Source organism: Cucumis melo, chromosome 12, assembly GCF_025177605.1.
Source record: "Cucumis melo cultivar AY chromosome 12, USDA_Cmelo_AY_1.0, whole genome shotgun sequence".
Taxonomy (NCBI): domain Eukaryota; kingdom Viridiplantae; phylum Streptophyta; class Magnoliopsida; order Cucurbitales; family Cucurbitaceae; genus Cucumis; species Cucumis melo.
This window is the reverse complement of record NC_066868.1, coordinates 24662423-24685249: the sequence shown is the minus strand read 5'-3', so window position 1 is coordinate 24685249 and position 22827 is coordinate 24662423. Positions and strand designations below refer to the sequence as shown.

At 29.9% G+C, this 22827-nt stretch overlaps 4 protein-coding genes across 6 annotated transcripts; 3 read left to right on the top strand and 1 right to left on the bottom strand.

Annotated features, from left to right (window-relative positions):
- The first annotated feature begins 653 nt into the window (after window positions 1-653).
- On the top strand, window positions 654-5440 carry LOC103485556 (gibberellin 2-beta-dioxygenase 8). 2 transcript variants are annotated; one of them, XM_008443229.3, is made up of 5 exons: window positions 654-898; window positions 990-1032; window positions 3820-4283; window positions 4775-5096; window positions 5178-5440. In XM_008443229.3, the coding sequence occupies exons 2-5, from the start codon at window positions 1012-1014 to the stop codon at window positions 5406-5408; spliced, it is 1038 nt and encodes a 345-aa protein (XP_008441451.2). In that variant the 5' UTR covers window positions 654-898; window positions 990-1011; the 3' UTR covers window positions 5409-5440. The 2 variants fall into 2 exon arrangements, with proteins under 2 accessions (XP_008441451.2, XP_008441442.2); XM_008443220.3 differs by lacking the exons at window positions 654-898; window positions 990-1032 and adding an exon at window positions 3164-3693.
- A 1129-nt stretch (window positions 5441-6569) lies between these two features.
- Window positions 6570-8944, top strand: LOC103485569 (probable pyruvate, phosphate dikinase regulatory protein, chloroplastic). The gene is made up of 3 exons (XM_008443241.3): window positions 6570-7631; window positions 7841-8480; window positions 8576-8944. Exons 1-3 carry the CDS (start codon window positions 7164-7166, stop codon window positions 8677-8679), a joined length of 1212 nt encoding a protein of 403 aa, XP_008441463.1. The 5' UTR covers window positions 6570-7163; the 3' UTR covers window positions 8680-8944.
- Window positions 8945-9175: 231 nt separating this feature from the next.
- Window positions 9176-12048, bottom strand: LOC103485579 (uncharacterized). 2 transcript variants are annotated; one of them, XM_008443252.3, is made up of 6 exons: window positions 11682-12048; window positions 11278-11385; window positions 11001-11183; window positions 10815-10914; window positions 9970-10201; window positions 9176-9846 (listed from the first exon to the last, which is right to left on the bottom strand). In XM_008443252.3, the coding sequence occupies exons 2-6, from the start codon at window positions 11293-11295 to the stop codon at window positions 9765-9767; spliced, it is 615 nt and encodes a 204-aa protein (XP_008441474.1). In that variant the 5' UTR covers window positions 11296-11385; window positions 11682-12048; the 3' UTR covers window positions 9176-9764. The 2 variants fall into 2 exon arrangements, with proteins under 2 accessions (XP_008441474.1, XP_050935999.1); XM_051080042.1 differs by having other exon boundaries at window positions 11578-11700.
- Window positions 12049-20732: 8684 nt separating this feature from the next.
- On the top strand, window positions 20733-21560 carry LOC103485613 (NDR1/HIN1-like protein 26). The gene has a single exon (XM_017043608.2). It carries the CDS (start codon window positions 20767-20769, stop codon window positions 21451-21453), a length of 687 nt encoding a protein of 228 aa, XP_016899097.1. The 5' UTR covers window positions 20733-20766; the 3' UTR covers window positions 21454-21560.
- The last annotated feature ends 1267 nt before the right edge of the window (window positions 21561-22827 follow it).

The window sequence follows — 22827 nt, the reverse complement described above, 5'->3', positions numbered from 1 at the left end:
CATTTCCTTTTCTTTTTCTTTCAAACGGTGCATATTCAACCAAGTCTCTTTTTTCTTTTCCTTTTTCCCCTCTAATTTCCATTCCAGTAAAAATCCTAATTAATTCACCCCCCCCCCCCCCCAAATTAACCCTTCCCCTTAATTTAAAATTTAAATATATTTTTCTATGATCCCTCCGTCGGCCGCGTCTTCTTCCTCTCTTCATAATATCCCTTTTTCTTCACTTCACTTCACTTCACTTCCCCCATTTCTTTTTCTTTTTTAATAAACCTCTTTTTTTTTTTTCAATTTTAAAAAATAATGTAATTTTTAATTTAGTGTGATAATTTTAGAATCATTAAATCGTATTAATATCCATAAAATAAATATAATATCAAACTTAGGTCCTAAATATATATCCTCTATAATAGTTTCATATGAGTTATCTAGTAATTTCTAACTTCTTCTCTAATATTTAATCTTCTTACTGGCTTAGACACTATAAAAATTTCATGTATGAACATGAAGATCAACACGTTTTCCTTGACCAAATATAACATTATCACGTGTGTCTTACGCGTACGTGTATGCAGCGTGTAGGGAGTGTAGTAAAGAGAGTGAGCATGTAGATATTGAAGAGAGTGGGTTTACGTTGAAGTTCTGTGTCCATTCATTTCCCTTTTCCCTTTTCCTATCTATCTTTCTCTCATCACTTTCATTTCATTTCCCTATATATATAACTATATAAATAAAACTATCCTCCTCACATTTCATTCTGTCACACTCTCTCCAATTATAGTTTCCAACCCTTTTCCCCTTTTCAATTACTACATAACCCTTCATCTCTTTGCAAGTGAAAGTGACATCCCCCCCTTTCTTATATAATTATTTTCCCCACTTTCCCTATATCTCTCATAAGGTAAACATAACCCATCATATACAATGAGTACTCTCATCTAATCGTTTAATTAACTTATATACCATATTAATTACTCCATTCATTTTCACAGACCACTTCAAAGAAGCAAACATATGACGCACATTCTAAAGCAAGTAAGTCTCCTTACGTTTTGTTTTTATTAATTGAACTATGCTCCAGTACTAATAGTCATATATTATTATAATATAAATAGATTTAGGTTTTCTTTTTCTCTTTTTCTCTTTTGTTTTTCCAACTACTTTTGTTTATTCGTTTTGTTAAGAGCTGTTTGTGTCTGTACACAAGAATGGGCACACATCGAACCATATGTTTGGCCATTTTAGATCTTTCCAGATTTTTATAATATATATTCTTTTATAATATATAATATATATTCTTTTATATATATATATATATATGCCTTCATAATTTAAATTGTAATTGTCCCTCTTTGTTTTTTCAGAAAAGTTCCAAGTATCTAAAATAATGCTCTTTTTTCTATTTTATATATTATATTTACCAAAATTAAATTCTCTATCCTTTTTTTTTTTTCTCTTTTTTCCTTCTTTTTTTCATTGGATTTAAAATGAGTAACTTTTATAAAATTAGGTTAAATAAAGCCATTGGTTGCTAAGATGGACACGAAGCTGGCTGTCATCTTTATCTTTATTTGCTGTATTTTCCATTTTACAGCCACATCCCATCAAACCAGTGTTGTACGATCGTATACTATTTTACTAACATATTATGATGCTTCGTTTATTTTCTTTTCTTAATCTTTTCATTTTAATAGTTAATCTCGTCTAATATTACTCTGATTACTAAATAATAATTATGATAATAAATGTAAAAGATTGGTTATGTTAGTTAAGATAACAGTTAGAGGAAAATCATATACATGTTGAAATTCTGTCAATAATATATAAAAGCCATTGCCCTACGCCTAAGTCATTTCAACAAAATAAATTTTAATAATAAATTCTTGATTTTTTCTCTTCTTTTTGGAAGAAATAAGATATTGAATTATTGGTCAAGGGATAATAATATTGTTATTATTATTAATGATAATTATTGTTATTGTGCCATTGTGTTGTATATATCAACGTTGTGGCCACAAAATAATTAGTTGATCATTTAGTGGGTCTCTCGTCTTGAAAGGTATGTGCGTTTGAAGAGACATCAACAATCAACCTTCTTTGAATACTTTTTTTTCTTCCAAAAACCCATATGTGTGTATACACACACATGTATATATAGCAATATATAGAAAAATATCACTATCCATGCTTATATATTTTAGTTCATTTTTCTATATTTATGATGTAATGTTTTGTCAATAAGTTTTTTTTTTTAAGTTTTAAAAGAAAAATAAAGAGAATAACTGATTGATGTGTAAAATTTATATTTTAGATGCCACATATCATACAAACACCTATTAATTAAGTAGGTAATTAATATTACACTGTAGATACTAAAAATGAAATTGTTTTGAATGATGTACAGTATACCAACATATAATAAATGTCAATTGGAAATGGGTCAAAATATTGGGAAGAAACAACATAATAGAGATAAAATAGAATTCAAATTTAGAAACGAAAATGAACACCATAACACCATATTACTTGAATAATTAATTAAGCAATAGAGACTTGAATTTAATTTTGATATACAGTGAAGGATGCAAACAAAACTTAGACATAAAAACTGTCACACCCTTTGTCTCGAAGAATAGAATAGAATAGATCTATACACTTTTTGAGGTATATGATGAATTGGCAAACATATATATATATATATATATTATACAATATATATTGAATGAGGTGAAGGCAAAGGCACATGTAATATTCAGAGATGGCCTCTTTTTTACAATGGCAAACTGACATCCCCTCTACTTCTTCTCGTTCCTTCCAGCACCTGATCCCTTTTTAATTAACAAACCACATTCAAATATTTGACTTTCCCTTTCATTTCTTTCTTTTTTTTCTCTCTCACTTAAATAATATTATTCAAATTTCTAGATGTCTTTTTAGTTTTATTTTAGTCATTTCAAATATATATTTTTATTGAATATTATCTTTGGGTCTGTCGAAGATTTAATTGTATTCTTTTTTTTTTTTTTTCATGTTTTAAACTCATTTTTGAGTGCACTTTAGAATGTGCTTAATTTGTTAATTTTAATAGTTATCTATTTTAATCTCTAAACTTTGGAAAAGTAACCATTTTTATTATTATTTGTAAAATTTTCTTACCTAAGTATATATTGTACATGCTGTTCTTTTTAATATATAAAGTTACTTTCTAAAGGATTTACTTAGCTAGGTTTGGGATAAATTAAGTAAAAGAATCATGGAATATAGTATTATAAACTTTTTGAAAGTATAAGAGAGAAAAGTTTGAGCAAAATAACCATTTTGAAGTTATCAAAAATATTCATGGCAAACAATAAAGTTTCTAACTTTATAAAGTATAAAATTAATGTGTTATTTAGTGTTTGTTTGGATTTTTTTTTTTTTGATTTATTTTCGTTCAAATTAAAAAGAATTTAAACGTAAAATTAAATACTCAACAAAAAAAAGTCTCACTTTTAACTACTTTGAGCTCAACAAACATCCTTAAAATGATATGCAAAAGCCATGGTTTGAACACAAAATATTCTTTTTCCTTAAAAAGAGATGAAGACGGTGAAAATGTTTGTGCCTAAGCCTAGCCTACAATACACACTATATAAATCTAAAGAACATAAACCAAAGACAAACAAGAAAAGGAAAAACAAGAACATAAAGAAAAGGGTCTTTATTATTATTATTTTTCTTTTCCTCTTTTAATTTGTCTTTCTATTTCACCTATTAATTTGTCTTCTTATACAATAAATTTGATGATCACTACTTTTAATTTTGTCTCATAATTTATATCAGTCGTCTGCAAACGTGGCCATGGACCCACCGTTTCACGAGGCTTACAAGACCCTCTTGGCCGAAACGGCGGCGGAGGCAAAGGGAACGAGCGACGTCGTGACGGTGGAGGAATGGGATCTTCCGGTGGTTGATTTGGGGCGTTTGACGGGGGGGAAAGTGGAAGAGGAGGAAGAATGCAAAAATGACATAATTAGAGCTTCTAAGGAATGGGGTTTCTTTCAAGTTGTGAATCATGGGATTTCAAATCAGCTTTTGGCCAAAATGAGAGCCAAACAAATCGAGCTTTTCAAGCAGCCGTTTGAGCGTAAAAGTAAAGAAGATCAATTTTCGAATTTCTCCGCCGGAAGTTACCGTTGGGGAACCCCCTCCGCCACTTCTATTACACAACTTTCTTGGTCGGAAGCTTTTCATGTTTCTCTATCTGATATTCTTGGATCCAATTACGGCTCCGATGATGATCTCAGGTACAATATTTACACCTCTTTTTTTCCTTTTCCTTTTTGATGATAAAATTGTTTGAACTTTAACGGAATAAGAAACTCACCTCAACTTAAACAGTTTCGGTTTAGATTCACTTTTTCTTCCGTTTTGATATATATTTTGTTTTCGTAATCAAATACTAATATACACAATTGCTTACTCATAGTCTTCTTATTATTATGATCTACGACCATTTAAAAACGTTTTCAAAACTTATGCGGTTGAAGATCATCCATTAGAAACTTTTCACTAGTTTGATAAGAAAACATACGAGTCATCATACATCTCATTTTACTCCACAAGTTAAAAGAGATAAAAGAATAAGAATAATATATGTACTTCGATATATATATACTCTTGATAATAGAAGGTGTACTAGAATAGATTAAATTCTTTGATACCATACATGCATAGCATAGCATAGCATAGAGGTAGAAAGCTAGGCAAATATAATTAAAAATAATGCATTATTCAGGTCAACAATGGAAGAATATGCGGGAAAGGTTTCAAGGTTAGCACAAAAGCTAGCAGAGATATTGGGAGAGAATTTGGGTAGAAGCTCAAAATTCTTCATAGAAAATTGCGTGCCCAGCACGTGCTATCTCCGGATGAACCGGTACCCGCCATGTCCTGTTCAGGGTCAAATATTCGGTCTGATGCCACACACCGACAGCGATTTTCTCACCATTCTTCACCAAGATCAAGTCGGCGGCTTGGAGTTGGTCAAAGATGGGAAATGGATCGCCGTTAAACCCAATCCCCAGGCTCTTATCGTCAACATAGGGGACTTATTTCAGGTAATACTTAATTAATTTTGTCTACTTTATGCTATTTTATTTCACAATTAACATATAATTAATTGATTTTTGTGCATGCAGGTTTGGAGCAACGATGAGTACAAAAGTGTAGAGCATAGAGTTGTGACGAACTCGAGGAAGGAGAGATATTCAATAGCGTATTTCTTGTGTCCATGGAGTGAGACGGTAATAAAAAGCAAGAGTGAGCCGGGGGTTTATAGGAGGTTTAGTTTTAGGGAATTCAGGAATCAAGTTCAAGAAGATGTTCGTAAGTATGGATACAAGATTGGTTTGCCTAGGTTTGTCTTATGATCGAAGTTCAAAAATCCAATTTTTTTTTTTTTTTTTTAAAAATAAAGTCGCTATATATACGTTTGTTTTTGTGGATTTTGAGAGTAGTTTTGGCTTCACACACACACACACACATATATATATTAACAGCAATACTAATATATGTATACTCATCAAGAAAAAGAAAACAATGTTTGTCCTAAATGGATACAGTTTTAGTATTTTAGTACTGAAATTCTTGTAAGAATTATTAAAGGGAATGTAAACATCCTTCTAGTTCTTAAAGATCTTATCGTTAAGCTAAGAACTATTATTTTGTTTTTATATATAAATAATATATAGTGATTGTTCAAAGTTTTGTTATCTAATTTTTTTTTTCATTTAATATAGCTCAATTAATTAAGAAAAGAAATGGTAAGGCACATAATTAACACATCTTGTCTCTCCATGATATCTCTTTTATTACAATGAAAGTTGGAATGTTTAGAAATAGTCAAGAAGAAGCTTTTTGAGAGAGAATTTTAAGCCATCGGATATTGTACTTTGTTCAAAATCAATTTATAGTCATCATCTAAACAATAGCCATTTGCATGAGAGAGTGGCCGAACATGCTTTTGCTCGAGATTACATATTTGTAATTTTGCTTGAATTTTATGCAACTAGAAATAGGAAAACATAATTTTCAACGAGTCATTCATCCGCTTACTCATGTTTTGAGTCACAAATAGTTTACCAAATAAAGTAGGACGGAACTAGATATATAAGTATGTAAGTCATTCTATTCCTAACAAAATTGGTATACGTAATCTTGTTGGAGTGCCTATTATTTTCAATACTACTTTAATTCACAATTTAACATGTTATTAGATGATATATTAATTTGTTTTAAAACCCTTCATAATTCTTAAATTTTACTTTTATGGCTAGTAAGAAATTTTTTTCGTATTACTATATTAATAGAAAATTTTCCTCACATTTGCTAATGAACTAGAGAACAAGACTAATCTCATTAGATTAATTTAATGGTAATTGTGTCAATGAGATCTCGAGAGAATACTTCTTAATATATATATCACTCTAGTAGAAATGTCGTGTATGGAAAATGAGCCCAAAACCTACGTATAGAGTAAAGATATAAAACCATGAACATTGAAATTATTCGCGCATAGAACGTGATGGACATTTCTTGTGTTATAGCCTTCTCGTACATTTCTTGCCCACTTTCTTGTCTGTGTTATTGTTAGTTTTGTAGACTTCTATAGGAGGAAGATTAGGTTGATTATTGAAAGTTTGATTACCTTTATTTGAGAGTCCTCTGTTATTGGTTAGAACAATGGGTAGTTGTTTTTACCAAGTTTCTTTAAAAAGAAAAACCATGAACAAAGCCTTGTCATGACTTCTAGAGGATGCCATGCCATTATCAGTCAATTGCATCTCGATAGGACAGAGACCTGCATCAACCACAAGATAAACTTTTTCATGTAGTACTATCTATTATGCTTACACAATCGACAATATCTGTCCTAAAAACTTCCACTACAAGCATTGTAGATCATTGATCTCCACTTTATTTTTGGTCTCTATTTGTTAGGGAACTTTTTCTGGTTGGGTCAGCTCTTTGAATGAAGATGTTGAAAATCTTGTTTAGTTTAGAAGATTGAAGATATTTTTGTGATGAGCAAGAAAAGATGGAAGATATTTTGAAATCGTGAGCTGATAGACAGTTTCCCTTTCATATCATGAAGAACATTTTACAAAAGGTAACGACTTTCTGCAATGGCTTCTTCCACCTTCAGCTGGTCCAAAATCCCTCACACACCCAGTTACCAAAACCCCAAATCTGCGACCATCCAACCTTCCTTCTCTATTTCTCTCATCAACAACCAATCCTCCTCCGATTCTGGTTCACAGGTCCGCAAACCAAAGGGCAGCCCTCAATTGAATCGCTGGTCTAGGGCTCGCGCTTTGCGATCGGGGCACAAATTGGAGCGCCACAGCAATCGGGCTGCTCAGGCCGTCGAGCTGCGATCTCCCGATTCGCCCACTGACAGAGCCCTACCGGAGCCCGCCTCTAAAGGAAGGGATGGCGACGATGATGTGGAGAAGACTGTTGGGAAGTCTATTTACATGGTGTCTGATGGCACTGGATGGACGGTGGAGCACTCCGTCACCGCCGCCTTGGGTCAATTCACTCATTGTTTAGTCGACCGTGTTTGCCCTGTTAGCACCCATTTGTTCTCTGGGGTAATTCTGGATTTCCTTGTCTCTTTTGGTTTTTTTTGGATTTTTAAATGATAATTGGGAACTACTCCGAATTGGGATTTTCTGTCTTTGTTGAGAGTTATTGTTTGTTGTGTGTTTCTCCCAATTTATATATGATTAGGAATTAGGATTTGGTAGGAAGATGATAGGGTATGAAATGAAGTGTTTTGAATTTGTATTAAACATGGCAGATTGATGATGTAGAGCGATTACGGGAGATAGTAAAACAAGCAGCCAAAGAGGGTGCTATGGTTGTTTATACTTTAGCTGATCCATTCATGGCTGAATCTGCAAAACAAGCTTGCAAAGTGTGGGGCATTCAATCCACTGACATATTGGGGCCACTAACAGAAGGTGTTGCATCTCATCTAGGCGTCTCACCGTCCGGTCTTCCTCGGGGGGCTTTTGGCAATAATATCCCACTGACTGATGAGTACTTTCGTCGGATAGAAGCTATTGAGTTCACAATCAAACAAGATGATGGTGCATTGCCTCAAAACTTGAACAAAGCCGATATTGTTCTTGCTGGTGTATCTCGAACAGGGAAAACGCCATTGTCGATTTATCTTGCACAAAAAGGTTACAAAGTGGCTAATGTGCCGATCGTAATGGGAATCAAACTCCCGAAGAACCTGTTCGAAGCAGACCCTGAAAATGTGTTTGGTCTGACTATAAATCCAATTGTGTTGCAAACAATAAGAAGAGCAAGAGCAAAGAGTTTGGGATTTAGTGATGAAATGAGAAGTACCTATTCAGAAATGGAATTTGTTAGAGAGGAGCTGGATTATGCTGGAAAGGTTTTTGCTCAAAACCCCACATGGCCTGTGATAGGTATTCAATTGATCAGAAGACAGAATGTTGATGTTCTACCATTTATAGTGCTACATTTAGATTATTGACTATAGTTCCATCTGTTTGGCTTGCAGAGGTGACAGGGAAGGCCATAGAAGAAACTGCTGCTGTCATATTGAGGCTTTACCATGATAGAAAACACAAGTGTTCAATGCCAAGAATATCAAAGCGCTACTAGAGACTAGGGTAAAACACATGTTTCTGAAAGTTACTATAGTAAAACTGTAGATGATGATCATAATTCAGTTCGTAAATAAGGGCAAACCTACACCTTGTACAATTACTTCTTGGTCTTAGCAATTGAAATTGAAAGCTGCTATATCTGTTCTGTGAGCGCTGAAGGACTAGGGTAGTTGTTTGCTTGAAAAAAGCATTTGAGAAAGTTACAGTTTTGGATGCTATCATGATCTATTTTTACCTTATAAAGTTCCTGTTAGGAGAAACTTGCCTTTCTTCATGACTAGAGCTTTAGTACCTTTATTGAATGCATTTCCTTCTTTCCACAAACACAAACATGGCCTGAACGGACTTTCCATTTTCAAACTTCATCCTACTTACTTTGCTTGAAATAGTTAACTAAATGCTAGTGATATGATATATGTACTCTTTGCGACTCCCCTTTTATCACATTACAAAACAAACCCACATCCTGAAATAGGAACGATACAAAAACACTGTTGGAAAATCTTCAAGTGCGCATGCATTGAGTACATCCAAATACACTTTCTGTTTGTAGGACTGCAGCCCACTCTTCTTGCTCACATGGAAGCCACAGAATACAAAGGAATGACACTTTTATAAACAAGGAATATTGGTGAAAAAAGGAGATTGTAAAAGTATTTGAAGAGTGATTAGATCAATCACCACTCAACCACTCAACCACTCAACCACCCTCCATTAATCTATCAGGTGGAGAGAAATCCTTAACACACATCAAAAGGCAAAACCACGTTTCTGATCTGAAAATTTTCATCTGTCCATTTTTGGTAATTAACAAAAGAAAACAAAAAGAAAAGTAAAGATTCCATTCCTTTGTCATATTCTACTTTGTCACTTTCTTCCATTTCTAAACTGTTGTAAACGTGCCGCATCCGAGCCCCAGTGGCCATTAGAAAAGCTGTGGTGCTCGCTTGCTTTTCAATCTGCTCTTTTGGTCTTTCTCACATCAGTCTCTATCGCTTTGTACAAACACATCTCAAATCATCTTCAACTCTCTGTATTGTGTTGTTATTCTGGTTCTTGCTTTTCCTGCCATTGTTATAATTAATCAAACCCCCGTTGCTCGGCGTTGGGTTTCCCGATAGCTAATGTGAAGTATATCAGCACCATACTTCCTATACATGACCTGTAACAAAACAACACCATTTAGAACCTTGAAATAAGAAAGAAAGAAAGATGCAATGTTGATGTATGCAGGGAAATGGGTTTGTTGTAGTTGAAGATGTAATTACTAATTTTGGGAGCTTACACAGTGGCAAACAAGAGAAGAACTTTCTTAGGATCCAACATCCAATAAGATGGAGGCCTTCTGAAACTGTTTCTTCTAAGAATGGGTCGTTCAACTGGCGCTGCCGTGCTGCCGGTGGTTATAGTGATCTGATGATGAACTTGTGGAACTCCTAAATGGTCTTGTTGAGACCCTACTGCCACTGCCACCGCTGACCCGGCTGCCTTTTCCGCCATGGTAGCTCCAACTGCAACTGAAAAAATACCACAATTTTGAACCAAAGATCAATTCAAAGGACGACCCCTACAAGTTTCTTATTTTAAGCTCTGTTTTCCCTTTGTTTTTCCATTTTCCAAATTGAATCATTCAAATTCAAACAAGTGAAAATATTCTGAGTTGAGTTAAGATTAGAAAATTTCTCTCAAAATTTCCCGTGAATCTCAACAATAAGAGAAAAATTAGCTACACCAACCAACAGGAAATCCCCACCAAACGTGTACATTAAATGCAAATATATAAATATATAAACAAAAAAACATTATTCAATTGAAACATATAATTCAGATCATTAGAATGAATCAGAATCGCCCATCACAACAATACAGGTTGGCTAGAACCCACTACTTGCGCACATCAGGGATTTGTGTGGCCTATTTGTTCTTTTTTATTAATAATTATAATTCAATGTTTGGTGCTGCCATTCAATTTAATATGTATAGTATTATTATCAATAAATTATTCGAAATAAGACTGACACTAGACCAAAAACGAGGACAAACCAAAAGTACTTTTTCTTTTTTCTAATTTTTCCTTTTTCTTTTTTCTTTCTTTCGTACTTCTAATTTTATTAAAGACGATGATGGTACCTGTTGGAGATGATGAATCTCTATCTATAGGAGCGGAATTGTTAGCAATCATCTTGTCGCCGCCACGCTGAGACCCTTTTCTCGATGAATTTCTCTGCAGCTTTGATTTTTAAAAAAGAAAAAATTAACAAAAGGGTAACCAAAAATTTCTTCAAAATTCAAAATTTAAAGAGAAAAAAAACTCACTGTAATTCTGGGATTAGTGGTGGATTCTTTAGTTCCGCCATTGGAGGAGAAGCCATTCATATCGATGACGAAGCTATCGGAATTGGTGGAGTAATGCACACCGTTTGGTTGACTACAAACCGAAATTTTCTGGGAATTTCTCGTTTCTTCCAATGGATTAACTTCCCGATGAGAAGACGGATTCTAACACGAAAATTGAAAGCAAAATCAGAGGAAAAGATCTCAATGAAAGAATTAAGAAACAGATCAAAAGGAAAAGTGAAGAAGAAGCACTCACCAATTTGGGAATTTCCATCAGAATAGGAAGAGTTCAAAATGGTTGCGTTGCGTTGTTGTTCGTGAAAAATTCCGCACCGAATTGGGGAAAATGGAGCCGACAAGGAAGCTATCAAGGAAAGAAATAAAAAGATGGGTATTTCAAATAAGTTAAAAGAAGAACAATTATTTATTTATATATCAAGATTGGTTTCTGGGTTCAAACAGATTAACAAATCCCGTGATTATACAACAAAAAAGGCTAAAAATTTAAACAATTATTGGTTGTTAAAGTTATTATATTAAATTCCTTTTCACTAACCTCAAGAGAGAAACAGTACACAAACCCTTTAACAAAACAAAAACACTTTCTTCTTTTTCATCTAACTATTTCATTGCAATATCATATGGTAAGAAATAACTGACCTGAAACAGAGGAAGAACAATGGACAGAAATTAATAAGAATTCAAAGTGAAAGAGACAAAGAAGAAAAGGGGAAGTAAGAAAGAAAGTGCCGAATTTGGGATTTAGAAACACTCGAAATTTTCTTTTTGTCATTTCATTCTATCATATTGTGCAATATATTTATAGACACAACAAAGAAAGAAACAAACAAACAAACACGATTAAGAGTCGTTTGGTTGCGTTTTCTTTTTTAATATTAATAATAATAATAATAATAATAATAATAATAATAATAATAATAATAATAATAATAATAATAATAATGTTTGATTAATTTAACAATAGGATGGTGATGATATGTTTTAAATTTGGTTAAAAATCACCGTGACATATTGTTTAATGTTGTAATGTGGGATGGATTTGTTTAATATTAAGAAAAGATGATAAGTATTAAAATCAATAATGGTGAGGATGGTGATGGGAAATGGTTGCGTCTTTAAATTAAGTGTTTTTTTAGAGGCATAGTGGTTTGCAAATGTGATACATCGCATCCAATTGATTGTCTGTCTATCTATCAAACCCAACCACATCTTTCCAATACTTATCTTTATTTAAATCCATAATTTATCTATGATTTAACATCATGCACTTATGCTAAAATATTCTTTGATGATAATATACCGATATGATCTAAAATATTTATAAAATATAACAATATTTCATATTTTCATTACTAATAGAAACACATTTTGATTCAAAATAATAAAATATATTTAAGGGAGATTGTTTTAAATGACAAGTTTGCTAAAAATATTTACATATATAGTAAAATTTCATGTTTTTCGTGATAGACAATAATAGACATGATTTATCAATGTTTATAAATCATAAATGATAATAGTCTATCTATGTATTTATTAGTATCTATTAATGATATTTTTCTTATATTTTTAAATATTTGAGTTAATTTTGCTATATTTAAAAACAACCTTAACTTAAATTCAAATTACATATATATGGCTAAATATAAAAATAAAATAAAATAAAATACAATAGTTGGACTTGCTATTACTCAACTTATGTCGTAATTAATCTAAATTTTATTTTATGTTTGGGTAATTATAATACGTAGCAATTTTTAGAATAATTAGTAAGTATGTAGCAATATTTAAAAAAAATTGTAAATATAACAAAGTCTACCAGTGATAGACTTTTATTGTTGATAGACTCTTATGGTTTACGAGTGATAGACCAACATTTGCTACATAGTCTATCACTCCTATCATTGGTAGATATTAATAGATTTTTCTATATTTGTAATTTTTTAAAATGTTGCTATATACTTAATTATTTTGAATATAATTGCTACATTTGTAACTATCCCTTTATGTTTTCACATTATTGGATTAAACAAATATATTTTTGACAGACAATTTAAATTTTGTTTCTAAAATATATTTTCGAATTTTTACGCTTCAAATTACAAAAATTTTAAAAACTATACTATTTCAATTTTGATTTTTAAAATTTAAAGTGTATATAGTTATATAAAATAAAGATAAACTTATATAACATATTATAAATTATATAGTATTACAAAAATGAAAATAAATAAATATCCTTTCTTAATCATAAAACTTGTTCTTAAATAAATTAATAATAGTTCATTTTCAAATAATATTTGGTAGATACATATCGATTAATTTTAAGATTTATAAATTAATATCAAACATATTTTAAACAATTAATTACTTTAAAATTCTATTAGTAAATATATATCTAAAACATGAAATACAATCATATTTTCATCAAATTATGAAACGTATAATAAAAGATGTACAATTATTTTAAAATATAAACTAACAACTATTTATTTAGATGATAAAATTTCAAAACAATAACAATAACGTAGTTTTAATTTTTGTTTATTATAATAGATCATTGAAAACTCTTTACATTATTATTAAAAACCATTTTTTTTCCTAAGCTATATATATATATATATATATTTTTTTTTCTTCTATAATTAGAACTATTACTTTTCAACAAATTATCTCATCAACATTATTATTTTAGCATCTTTTAGTTTATCATTTATAAATGTTTTAAAAATGAGAGGGAAGAAAGTTTCTATATGCAGTAAGTATATTCTCATTATTACAAAAATATTAAAACACCATTTAATTATAATCTCTAATAATTAATATATTCAACTTGGTCACATCATGTTTCCAATAATGACTTCAATAAGGTCTAATAATTGATATATTAATTCAATTGCTTCATTGCTATGTATATCTTTTTTGAGAAACAATAGCTTAAATTACTAATAAATACTACCATATAATATAATTGACCTAACCAAAATTACTAAGAACTATGCTTTTTATTTCTCGAAGATTAATTTGAATAAAATGAAATTTACATTAAAAGTGAAATTCAAAATCGATATTTTCATAATTACGACTCACAAGTATTATTAATTAATTGTATATTGCACGTAAGTACCAATAAAATGAATTGAATTATAGCAATGAAATTTATAATTGTAATTTTGTAATAATGTAAGTATGTGATAAATTAATGATAAGGTCAATCCTTGAATATGGAATTAGTAGTTTGACTTTTAATTTGATAATTTTCCACAAAAGAAGGATCGCTTTGCTTGGAATTGAATTTCAAAATTTGAGGATTCTTTTGACTTTGAATAATTATATTAAACATATATCAATAATTAAGAAAACCCATTAATTAGCCATTGGATTTAAACTATGAGGCTAATTATATTCATCGAATGGGTTATCGTATGAAAAATTAAAAAAATTAGGTTTTTTCTTAATTAAACACTAATAAAATATGAAAGTAAAACATGAAAATGTATTGATATGGAAAAAGTAATATTTATAAGTTTAATTTTAATTTAAAAAGAAAAACAAAAAAACAAATTTTATAAAATAGATTATTCTTAATTTTTCTTAGTAAGTAATAGGTTTATGAATAATATTTTACCTAATATTTCTTAGGTGTATTTAGGTTTTTTCTTTTTTCTTTTCCCAATTTTGTTATGTTTGACGACTATTTTATTTTTAGTTTTATGTTTTTAAAATTTTTGACAATTTTTATATTTATATTTTTATAATATAAAAAACGACTGAGATATATTTTCAAAGAGAAAGACAATACCAATTATAGTTTTATCTTAACATAATTTTCTCTAAATTCTCGATCAAATTATAAAGAGAAAAACATTGACAAAATTTTCAAATTTACTACTTTTTATTTTTCAAAATTGTACAATTTTTTTTTAAAACCGAAGTTTATTTACTTATTATAATTATTTTAATATTAATGAGACTAAATAACAATACAAAGATAAATTCTCTATATACATATGCTATTATTTTTGTTCGTTTCCCTTCTACTTAATTTCCTCCCATCTCTTCAATTGTTTCAATAATCACTACTTATTTCTCCTGTTTCTTTTTTCTATAAGTTCTAACAATTTTGAGAGTACAAAATAGAGACTGCAAACAATATAATATTATCATTAAATGTTTAAGATTATATATATGTGTGTGACACCTTCACTACACCAATCGAATGAGAAATAATGTTGTTCTAATTTTCTACCAAATAAATTTCCGTTGGCGTTGTTATCTCGTCCAAAACATGCCTAATTTAAGGATGTGAAACATTACGAGATTATTCAATAAAGTATATGATATCGATTAATTACCCCCTAATTACAACATGACAACCACAATTCTAACACTAATACAAAACAATCCAAACACCTCAAGGAAGAGAGACAAATGTTAATGAATGGGGTTAGTTTTGCGTAACAAAATTGGTGAATGCAAATAACAACAACAATAATATTAATATGATGAGGCAGTAAAGTCAAATAATATTTAATCATATACATATAAGGACTACAGAGAATTCCCATATAATTTGAAAGCTGTCCAATTTGTAATATTTTAGGGTATGGTCATGCAACATTAATATAAACTACTAGAAAAGGGCATATATATATATAGCACATGATATTGTAGTAGGAAATCAAGCCGCATGTCATGGAGATTCATTCACTTTTTTAATTTCTCTTTGTATTTCGGATTTTACGACGTCGTATCCTCATAATTTCCTTCCTTAATTCTTTAATTTGAACTTGGACTCCTCTCTAAGTTAGAGTGTTATATAATCATTGTTATTGTTATGAGATTTGACTTTTTAGAGCCATTTGGATAATTTGAATTAATAATTTGATTTTTGGGATTAGGTATCACGAAAGGAAATGATAATTACAAGGTTTTAATTTGAAGCAATTGTACTTAATTCCATTCATATATTACAACTCTATTATTTGATATTCAAAGCTTATTAAGATAACAAATCATATATTTAGTTTTAGTGTATATATATATATATATATATATATTTGACACATTTTCTTTGTTTGGAAAGACCATTCTTGAAATCAACCCTATATGTTAAATTGAAGAAGCAAATGATTTGGTTCCAAACTATGTTAAAACCATCTCTTTCTGTCATGTTGAACCTAGTAGAGTTGAATACAATGAAAATAAGCTAAGTTGAATTTCATGTTGTAGGTATGATTTTTAGAAATATAATTTTGTTTTGTTTACAAATTTAGAGGTTGGATTGGTTAAGGAAGATGTTTGATGATATCTTATTTTTATTGGCTACGTAACCAATTAAATATTAGGTGGAATTTCAACAACAATTATTAAATGGATTTACGAACATATTTTATATAAAGTTATATATTGTTTGACAATAGTCAATACTACTCAATTTGGTAATGTTACAACAATTTCAAAGACAAATGGTAAATATATATTTGTGACATAATGCTAGAAAAGATAATTTCACTTAGTATAAAATCAAGCAATTTAGGAAGTTGTGTACTTAATCTATAAATAAATGGTAATTATAGGGGACAAAAATAGCTTGATTTAGTGAGGAATCATTTAGTATACATGTTTGGATTGACTTACAAAAAGGAAAAAATTTATAAACGCACACCTGACTCCTTTACCAACAACAACAAAAACATCTTCAAATAAAAACTATTAAGTTTGAAAATCCTTTCTCGAGTAAACAATTAGTGAAAGCAAGCCTTACGGATGATCAGAGAAACATCTCAAGATTGCTTTATCAATCACTAGGGATTGACACACTTATGAAACTTGGAAAAGAACATACGACAATGACGACGTAAATCTTCTTTCAAAGTAACAATCCTAAAAGGAGAAAAACAATCTCTTAAATATACACAACGAAAAGTGAGAACCAAACACATACTATAATCCACATAACCAAGAAAGAGGGAGAAAAAAAAAGCCTTCGAGAATAATCAACCATAACTTTTCAAATAAGGAAAGATCGAGTTTTTCTAATTCTAAATGTGTGTGAGGCATTCTATGAGACATCTCAAGAAACAACATGCAAAACATCTTGATGGACAAGAAGCACAATAAGATTTACCAACAATAACTACACCAAAAATTCTAACACTATACATAACTTAATTTAATAAAAGGAAAATGAGTTTATAACCTCAAATACTATACCTATAAAAAATTTTAGTTTCTAAATGTTAATTCTAGATTTTTCTTAAAGAAGGATTATGCATTTTTTCAAAAATTTAAGTTCAAAATTTTCAATATATTTGGATCAAGAATTCAAAACCAAATATGGCTAGAATGGTTAATGATATATGCTCACTTGATTCCCAAGATGTTACGTTATATATTTATATATATATAAAGCATAAAAAATATATTAAGTGCTTAGAAGGTTTTAATTTTTTTAATATTTTGACCTATGATTTCTTTGGATCAAACATAGAACTTGATCATGTTAATTATATAACTTATAGCACTCAAAAAAAAAAAAAAAAAAAATCAAAGACCACTAAGGAAAACAAAAGAAGAAGAAGAAAGAAAATGGATGACCAAAACTCAACCCAACTATGATCATCCTCTTTAGTTTGTGGTGTGATACTTAACATTGAAGCCAAACCAACAAAATACTTTGAGTGAAAGTGAATGAGAATGGATATCCCATCATTTGCCTTTCAAATGAGAAGAGATGGATAGCTTCCAAAGACAACAATTAAAAGTTGTCCAAAATATATATATATATATATATACTTCCATCTTGGGATTAGTCTATAGAAAATACATTGTCACATCAAATTTTAGAGTCTAAAAGCAAATTAAATTATTTTTAGTAAAGTAGAGATCATAATATGTCATATGAAGGTAAGGTATATTAATTAATAGGGGTATATGGGATAATTATCTAGATTTGAATCATAAATGATGTTTAAGAAGGAATGGATTAATTTATGGATGTGTGGGGGCAGATATAATTAATTACAAAAATCCCATATGCTTTTATGATTATTGTTCTTCAATTCCTGATCTTCCTTTTGCTTTTCTTATTCATGGAGTCAACTTTGCAAATAATATATCATAGACTAAGCCCTAAGGTATAGACTTAACTTTATGTAATTCTTCTATTATGGTGTGCCCTCCTTTGATAATTGTTTGGGAATCATATAAAACTCAAAAGTTATATATATATATATATTCCACCCCAATATATTGCGTAGCCTTGTACTTTGTGTAGTAGCCAGGGTGACCCAACTTTTTTCTCTTTAATACAAATTTTGATATAAATCTTGTTTGTAAGTCATTTTGAAAGGATGAAGATGAGGTTGTGTAACATTTAAATTTACTTTTTTAACGTACATTATTTGAACTAGTTTTCATTTCATTTCTAAACTTAAAAAATATTACATTTAGGTTACATTTTTATCTTTGAGTTTGAGTCCAATTTTCTTTTGTTCGTTTAAATTTAAATATTTTATACTTTTTATCAAGAGATATTTGTCAATTAACTCTCGTTAATTAATTTAAAATAATTATAATAGGATTTTTTAGTTAATTTTAATTGGAAGGGAAAATTAGTGAGAAATAATTTAATTTAAATTAATTAATGTACTTTATGGTAATTGTCTCAAATATATTGCAATTCAAAATATTTATAAATGTAACAAAACATTATTACGACAATGATCTTGTTATTTTTTTTGTAGGGTATTTGAAAAAACCGATTTGATTTAGGGAAAAATGAAAGGGTAAAGGTGGGGAGGAATTTTGTTGGGCAGAACCCAAGCCATGTAGGTGGGTGACACATTCACACCCATGTAGGTCCGTACGAAGAGGTGAGAAGTAGACCCAATGGGCTAATTAATCACACTAGACTTCAATGAACTTAATTATTATGCATCTTGGGAAAACTTAGATCCAAAAAAAAATTATTGTTTTACAAAACAAAGAAATCAATAATAATAATAATAAAAAAAAAACCAAATTCTTCTTTAAAGACACATTTAATTTTGAAATTTAAATTCAAAATTCAAAATTTTTGTTTTGCCATAAATTTAAATATGCAATAATGCATATTATGTCCATAATTGATGACAATAATTTTTTAATCTATTGTTTTCGAAAATGAATTATAGTTTTCTTGTTTGTTTTTTATTAAAACATAAAAACAAAATGAATCATACCAAATTAAGTTTTTTTTTTCCCTTGTCATATATTTGAAAGATATGTTTATTAATATGTCAAAAATAAAAAAGAAAACAATTTCTTCCTAATACTACAATCCTTGCCCTAAGTTTCTTACAAAGGAAAAAAAAGTAAGACATGTGTCATCAAAAACTTATTTAAGTTCACTCGTGCTTAAAATGTATAAATATATATTGTAATTTCAACCTCAAACTTGAAAAAAGTTACAATTATATCTTCTAATAAGTTTTCGTTCTAAAATCACATTTTGATTCTTGAACTTTCATACAAACAATAATTTAATCTTTGTATTCTACATTTTTCATGTTTAATCTCAAGAGATTTTTGATAAAGAGACTCAATTATAATATAGGGATTTGAAGACTAAACTATTATAAATTTGAAACTATATAGACGAAATTAATATATGTATATATAAAGTTAAGGAACATAAAAGTGTTTTTTAATCTAAAATTAATTCTTATACGTGTTCATAAACTCATAAAAACATATATATACATGGTACACTACTTGTAGAATTTGAGAGGAAAACAATATTAGAACTAAATATTTGTCCAAATTCGTGAGTTTAGAGCAAAACTTGTACATGAATATGGTAAAATTTTAAAACTAAAAAAAAAAAAAAGAAAGTTTGTTTGGTTGAATTTTGACTTAGTTTGAGAACTAGCTAATTCAAAGTAGTAGAATGATTCGAAAAAGGTAACATATATTATATAAGATAAAACGTGAATCAACCAGATAAAGAAAAGAAGGGGTTAACATTTCAAATGGTTATACTTATCAAGTTTTACATGAAAAATTCCAGTATTAACTATTGGTGTGAATTTGTCAAATGTTAAATTCATAAACTGTGGATAGAATACATATATACAACTAGAAATCTTAGAAATTTCTTCATGGTAAATGAATCAAACTGATTCAATTATCCATTTCTTCGTTAAAGAAGAATAAGGAGTTAATTAACTTTTGTATGGAATAAGCACAAAATTATTTGCAATTTTCAACTTTATCATTAAAAAAGTTTACTTTGTATCATTTTTATCTCCAAGGAAACATGTTTGTGTCTTCATGAATTTTCCTCCAAAGTAAAACACAACAACAACAACAACAAAACATAGCTGGATACTATAAAATACTAAAGAAAAAAATAGAAAGAAAACCCAGATGGGGGGGAAAAGAATATAAAAAATCAACTCAAAAACACCATTCTTCAATCCCTCCAAAACTCTCAGTCTACAAACTTCAAACTTCAAACTTCAAACACCAACTTTTTGACATAAATAGCCAAGAATATATTGATTGCTTCATCATTGTCCTTCAACATAAAAAAAAAAAAACCCCATCTTTTTATTCGTTTCTTTACCTTTCAAAATTCTCCCATACAAGATATTCCCTTTATATATTCACTCACTAACTCTCCTCTCTTCATTCCCATTAACCCACGAAAAGATTAAGTTTTTTCTTAGCCTAAAAATAAATGAATAGTCCTAGCCACTTGCCCGTACACCACACGGACACGCCAGAGCAGCGCCCGACGGCCCCAACCAAGCACCATCACTCGGCGCGTTACTACGCTCATCGTGTCAAGGAAAGCCTCACCACCCGCGTCTCAAAGCTCATATGCGCCATTTTCTTGAGCCTATTGTTAATTATAGGCATCATAACCTTCATATTATGGCTAAGTCTACGACCCCACCGCCCACGATTTTTCATCCACGATTTTTCAGTTACGGGTTTTGGCCTTGATAATGGCTTCGAAAATGCCCAAATTGTCTTCAATGCCACGGCCCGAAACTCCAATCTCAATATTGGGATTTACTACGACGCGATGTCCGGTTCGGTTTATTATAAAGACCAGAAAATAGGGTCGACGCCATTGCTGGATTCTTATTACGAAGGGCCGAAGACTACGAAGGTTCTTACGGCGGCGCTGAGTGGAGCGACGTTGAATGTTGATAGGCAGCAGTGGATGGAAATGAGTAATGAGCGGTCGAAAGGAGTGGTGGTTTTCCGGTTGGAAATTACGTCGACCATCCGGTTTAGGATATCGGCTTGGGATAGTAAGAGGCATGGAATGCATGCTAATTGTCCCGTGTCGGTGGGCTCCGATGGCATGATTTTGCCTTCTTCTAAGGATGTTAGATGTCCTGTCTACTTTACTTGATTTTAACGTTAGATTTGTGTTCGGGTTTGGAAATGTGTTTGGATTAATTTTAATTGTTTGTGTGATTTGGCAATTGGGGAATTTATTAAAACGGTAATTCAATTTTATTATTGTTTTACGAAAGTGTGTTTTATTAATGCAGTTTTAGTTATAAATATTGCTACAAACCCTAAAGTTGGGAATTGTTGCAATCAAATGAAAGATTTCATAGTTAGGAGTATAATTAATTAATTAGAGAATTTTCAAAAGCTCTTTAATTAAAAGCGTTTTGATTATTAATTTGTTTTGGGTGATGCTTAAGTGAGGAGGCTTGAGGTTTTCCTTTCTTGTCTTCTAAGTGTGTTCTTTTACTCTGCCAGTGCAGTTGAAAAAGAAATAGCACTCATTTTCACACTGTTTTTCATTACAGTTAACAAAACAAATCCATTATTTCTCACTCTCTCCTCTTCATTTAACTTTTTTTCTTTTCTATTCATGACGATTTTTCTATATTTTATTGTATTTTAATGAGAAAAATTCTTATTTATAGAAAAAAACACAAGGACTAAATTTCATGTTATATTTTGTAAATATTTTTTTTTGCTATATTCACCGCTAAAAATTATTAAAATAAAATAAAATAAAGAAACCACAGGCTGAAATAGCTTTTATGAGCTTCATTTTAAAATAAAACAAATCTAAATCTAAATAGTTATGGTTTAGGGTTAAAACTATCAAGGGTTTGAGATTACTAATAACTAATTATATAATTTAAGCGATTTTTCATAAAAAAATTCACTTAACCAATGTCGTGTTGATTTTTTAATTTTGAAAATAAAGCTTATAAACATGACTTTCACTCATCATTTGAAATTAAGTCCAAATTATTGGTAAATATATCCTAATTCAAAAAAAAAAAAAAAATTGTAAATACTACAAAAGTTAGATCAAGCTCTCGAAATCTATAAGTAAAATACTATATTACTCGTAGAAGGTTTATTAACAATAAAATCTATTACCGATAGATTTTGATATATTTATATTTTCTATTGAAAAAAACTTTTAGTAATTTAAACACACTCACATATGTATGTCTAAAAGGCCAAGAAGCTATGGGAACATTTTGTTGGGAGTTTGAAGTAAGGAATAATCCCAACTCAAGTTTTCTCGAAATTAAATGATAAATGACTCAAAAGTTCAAACTTTACACCTAAGAAATCTCCTTTAAATGTCAGAGATGAAATGCATATGATATGTAAAAAGAACACAAAAGTTATAAACTAAAAGCACTTATCTTTCCAACGAAATCAAACAAATACACCAAAATTGCCTTACCTTTCTTCATCACAAAGAAACTACACCATTATATCTGCATCGATTTCACTCTCAAACTTC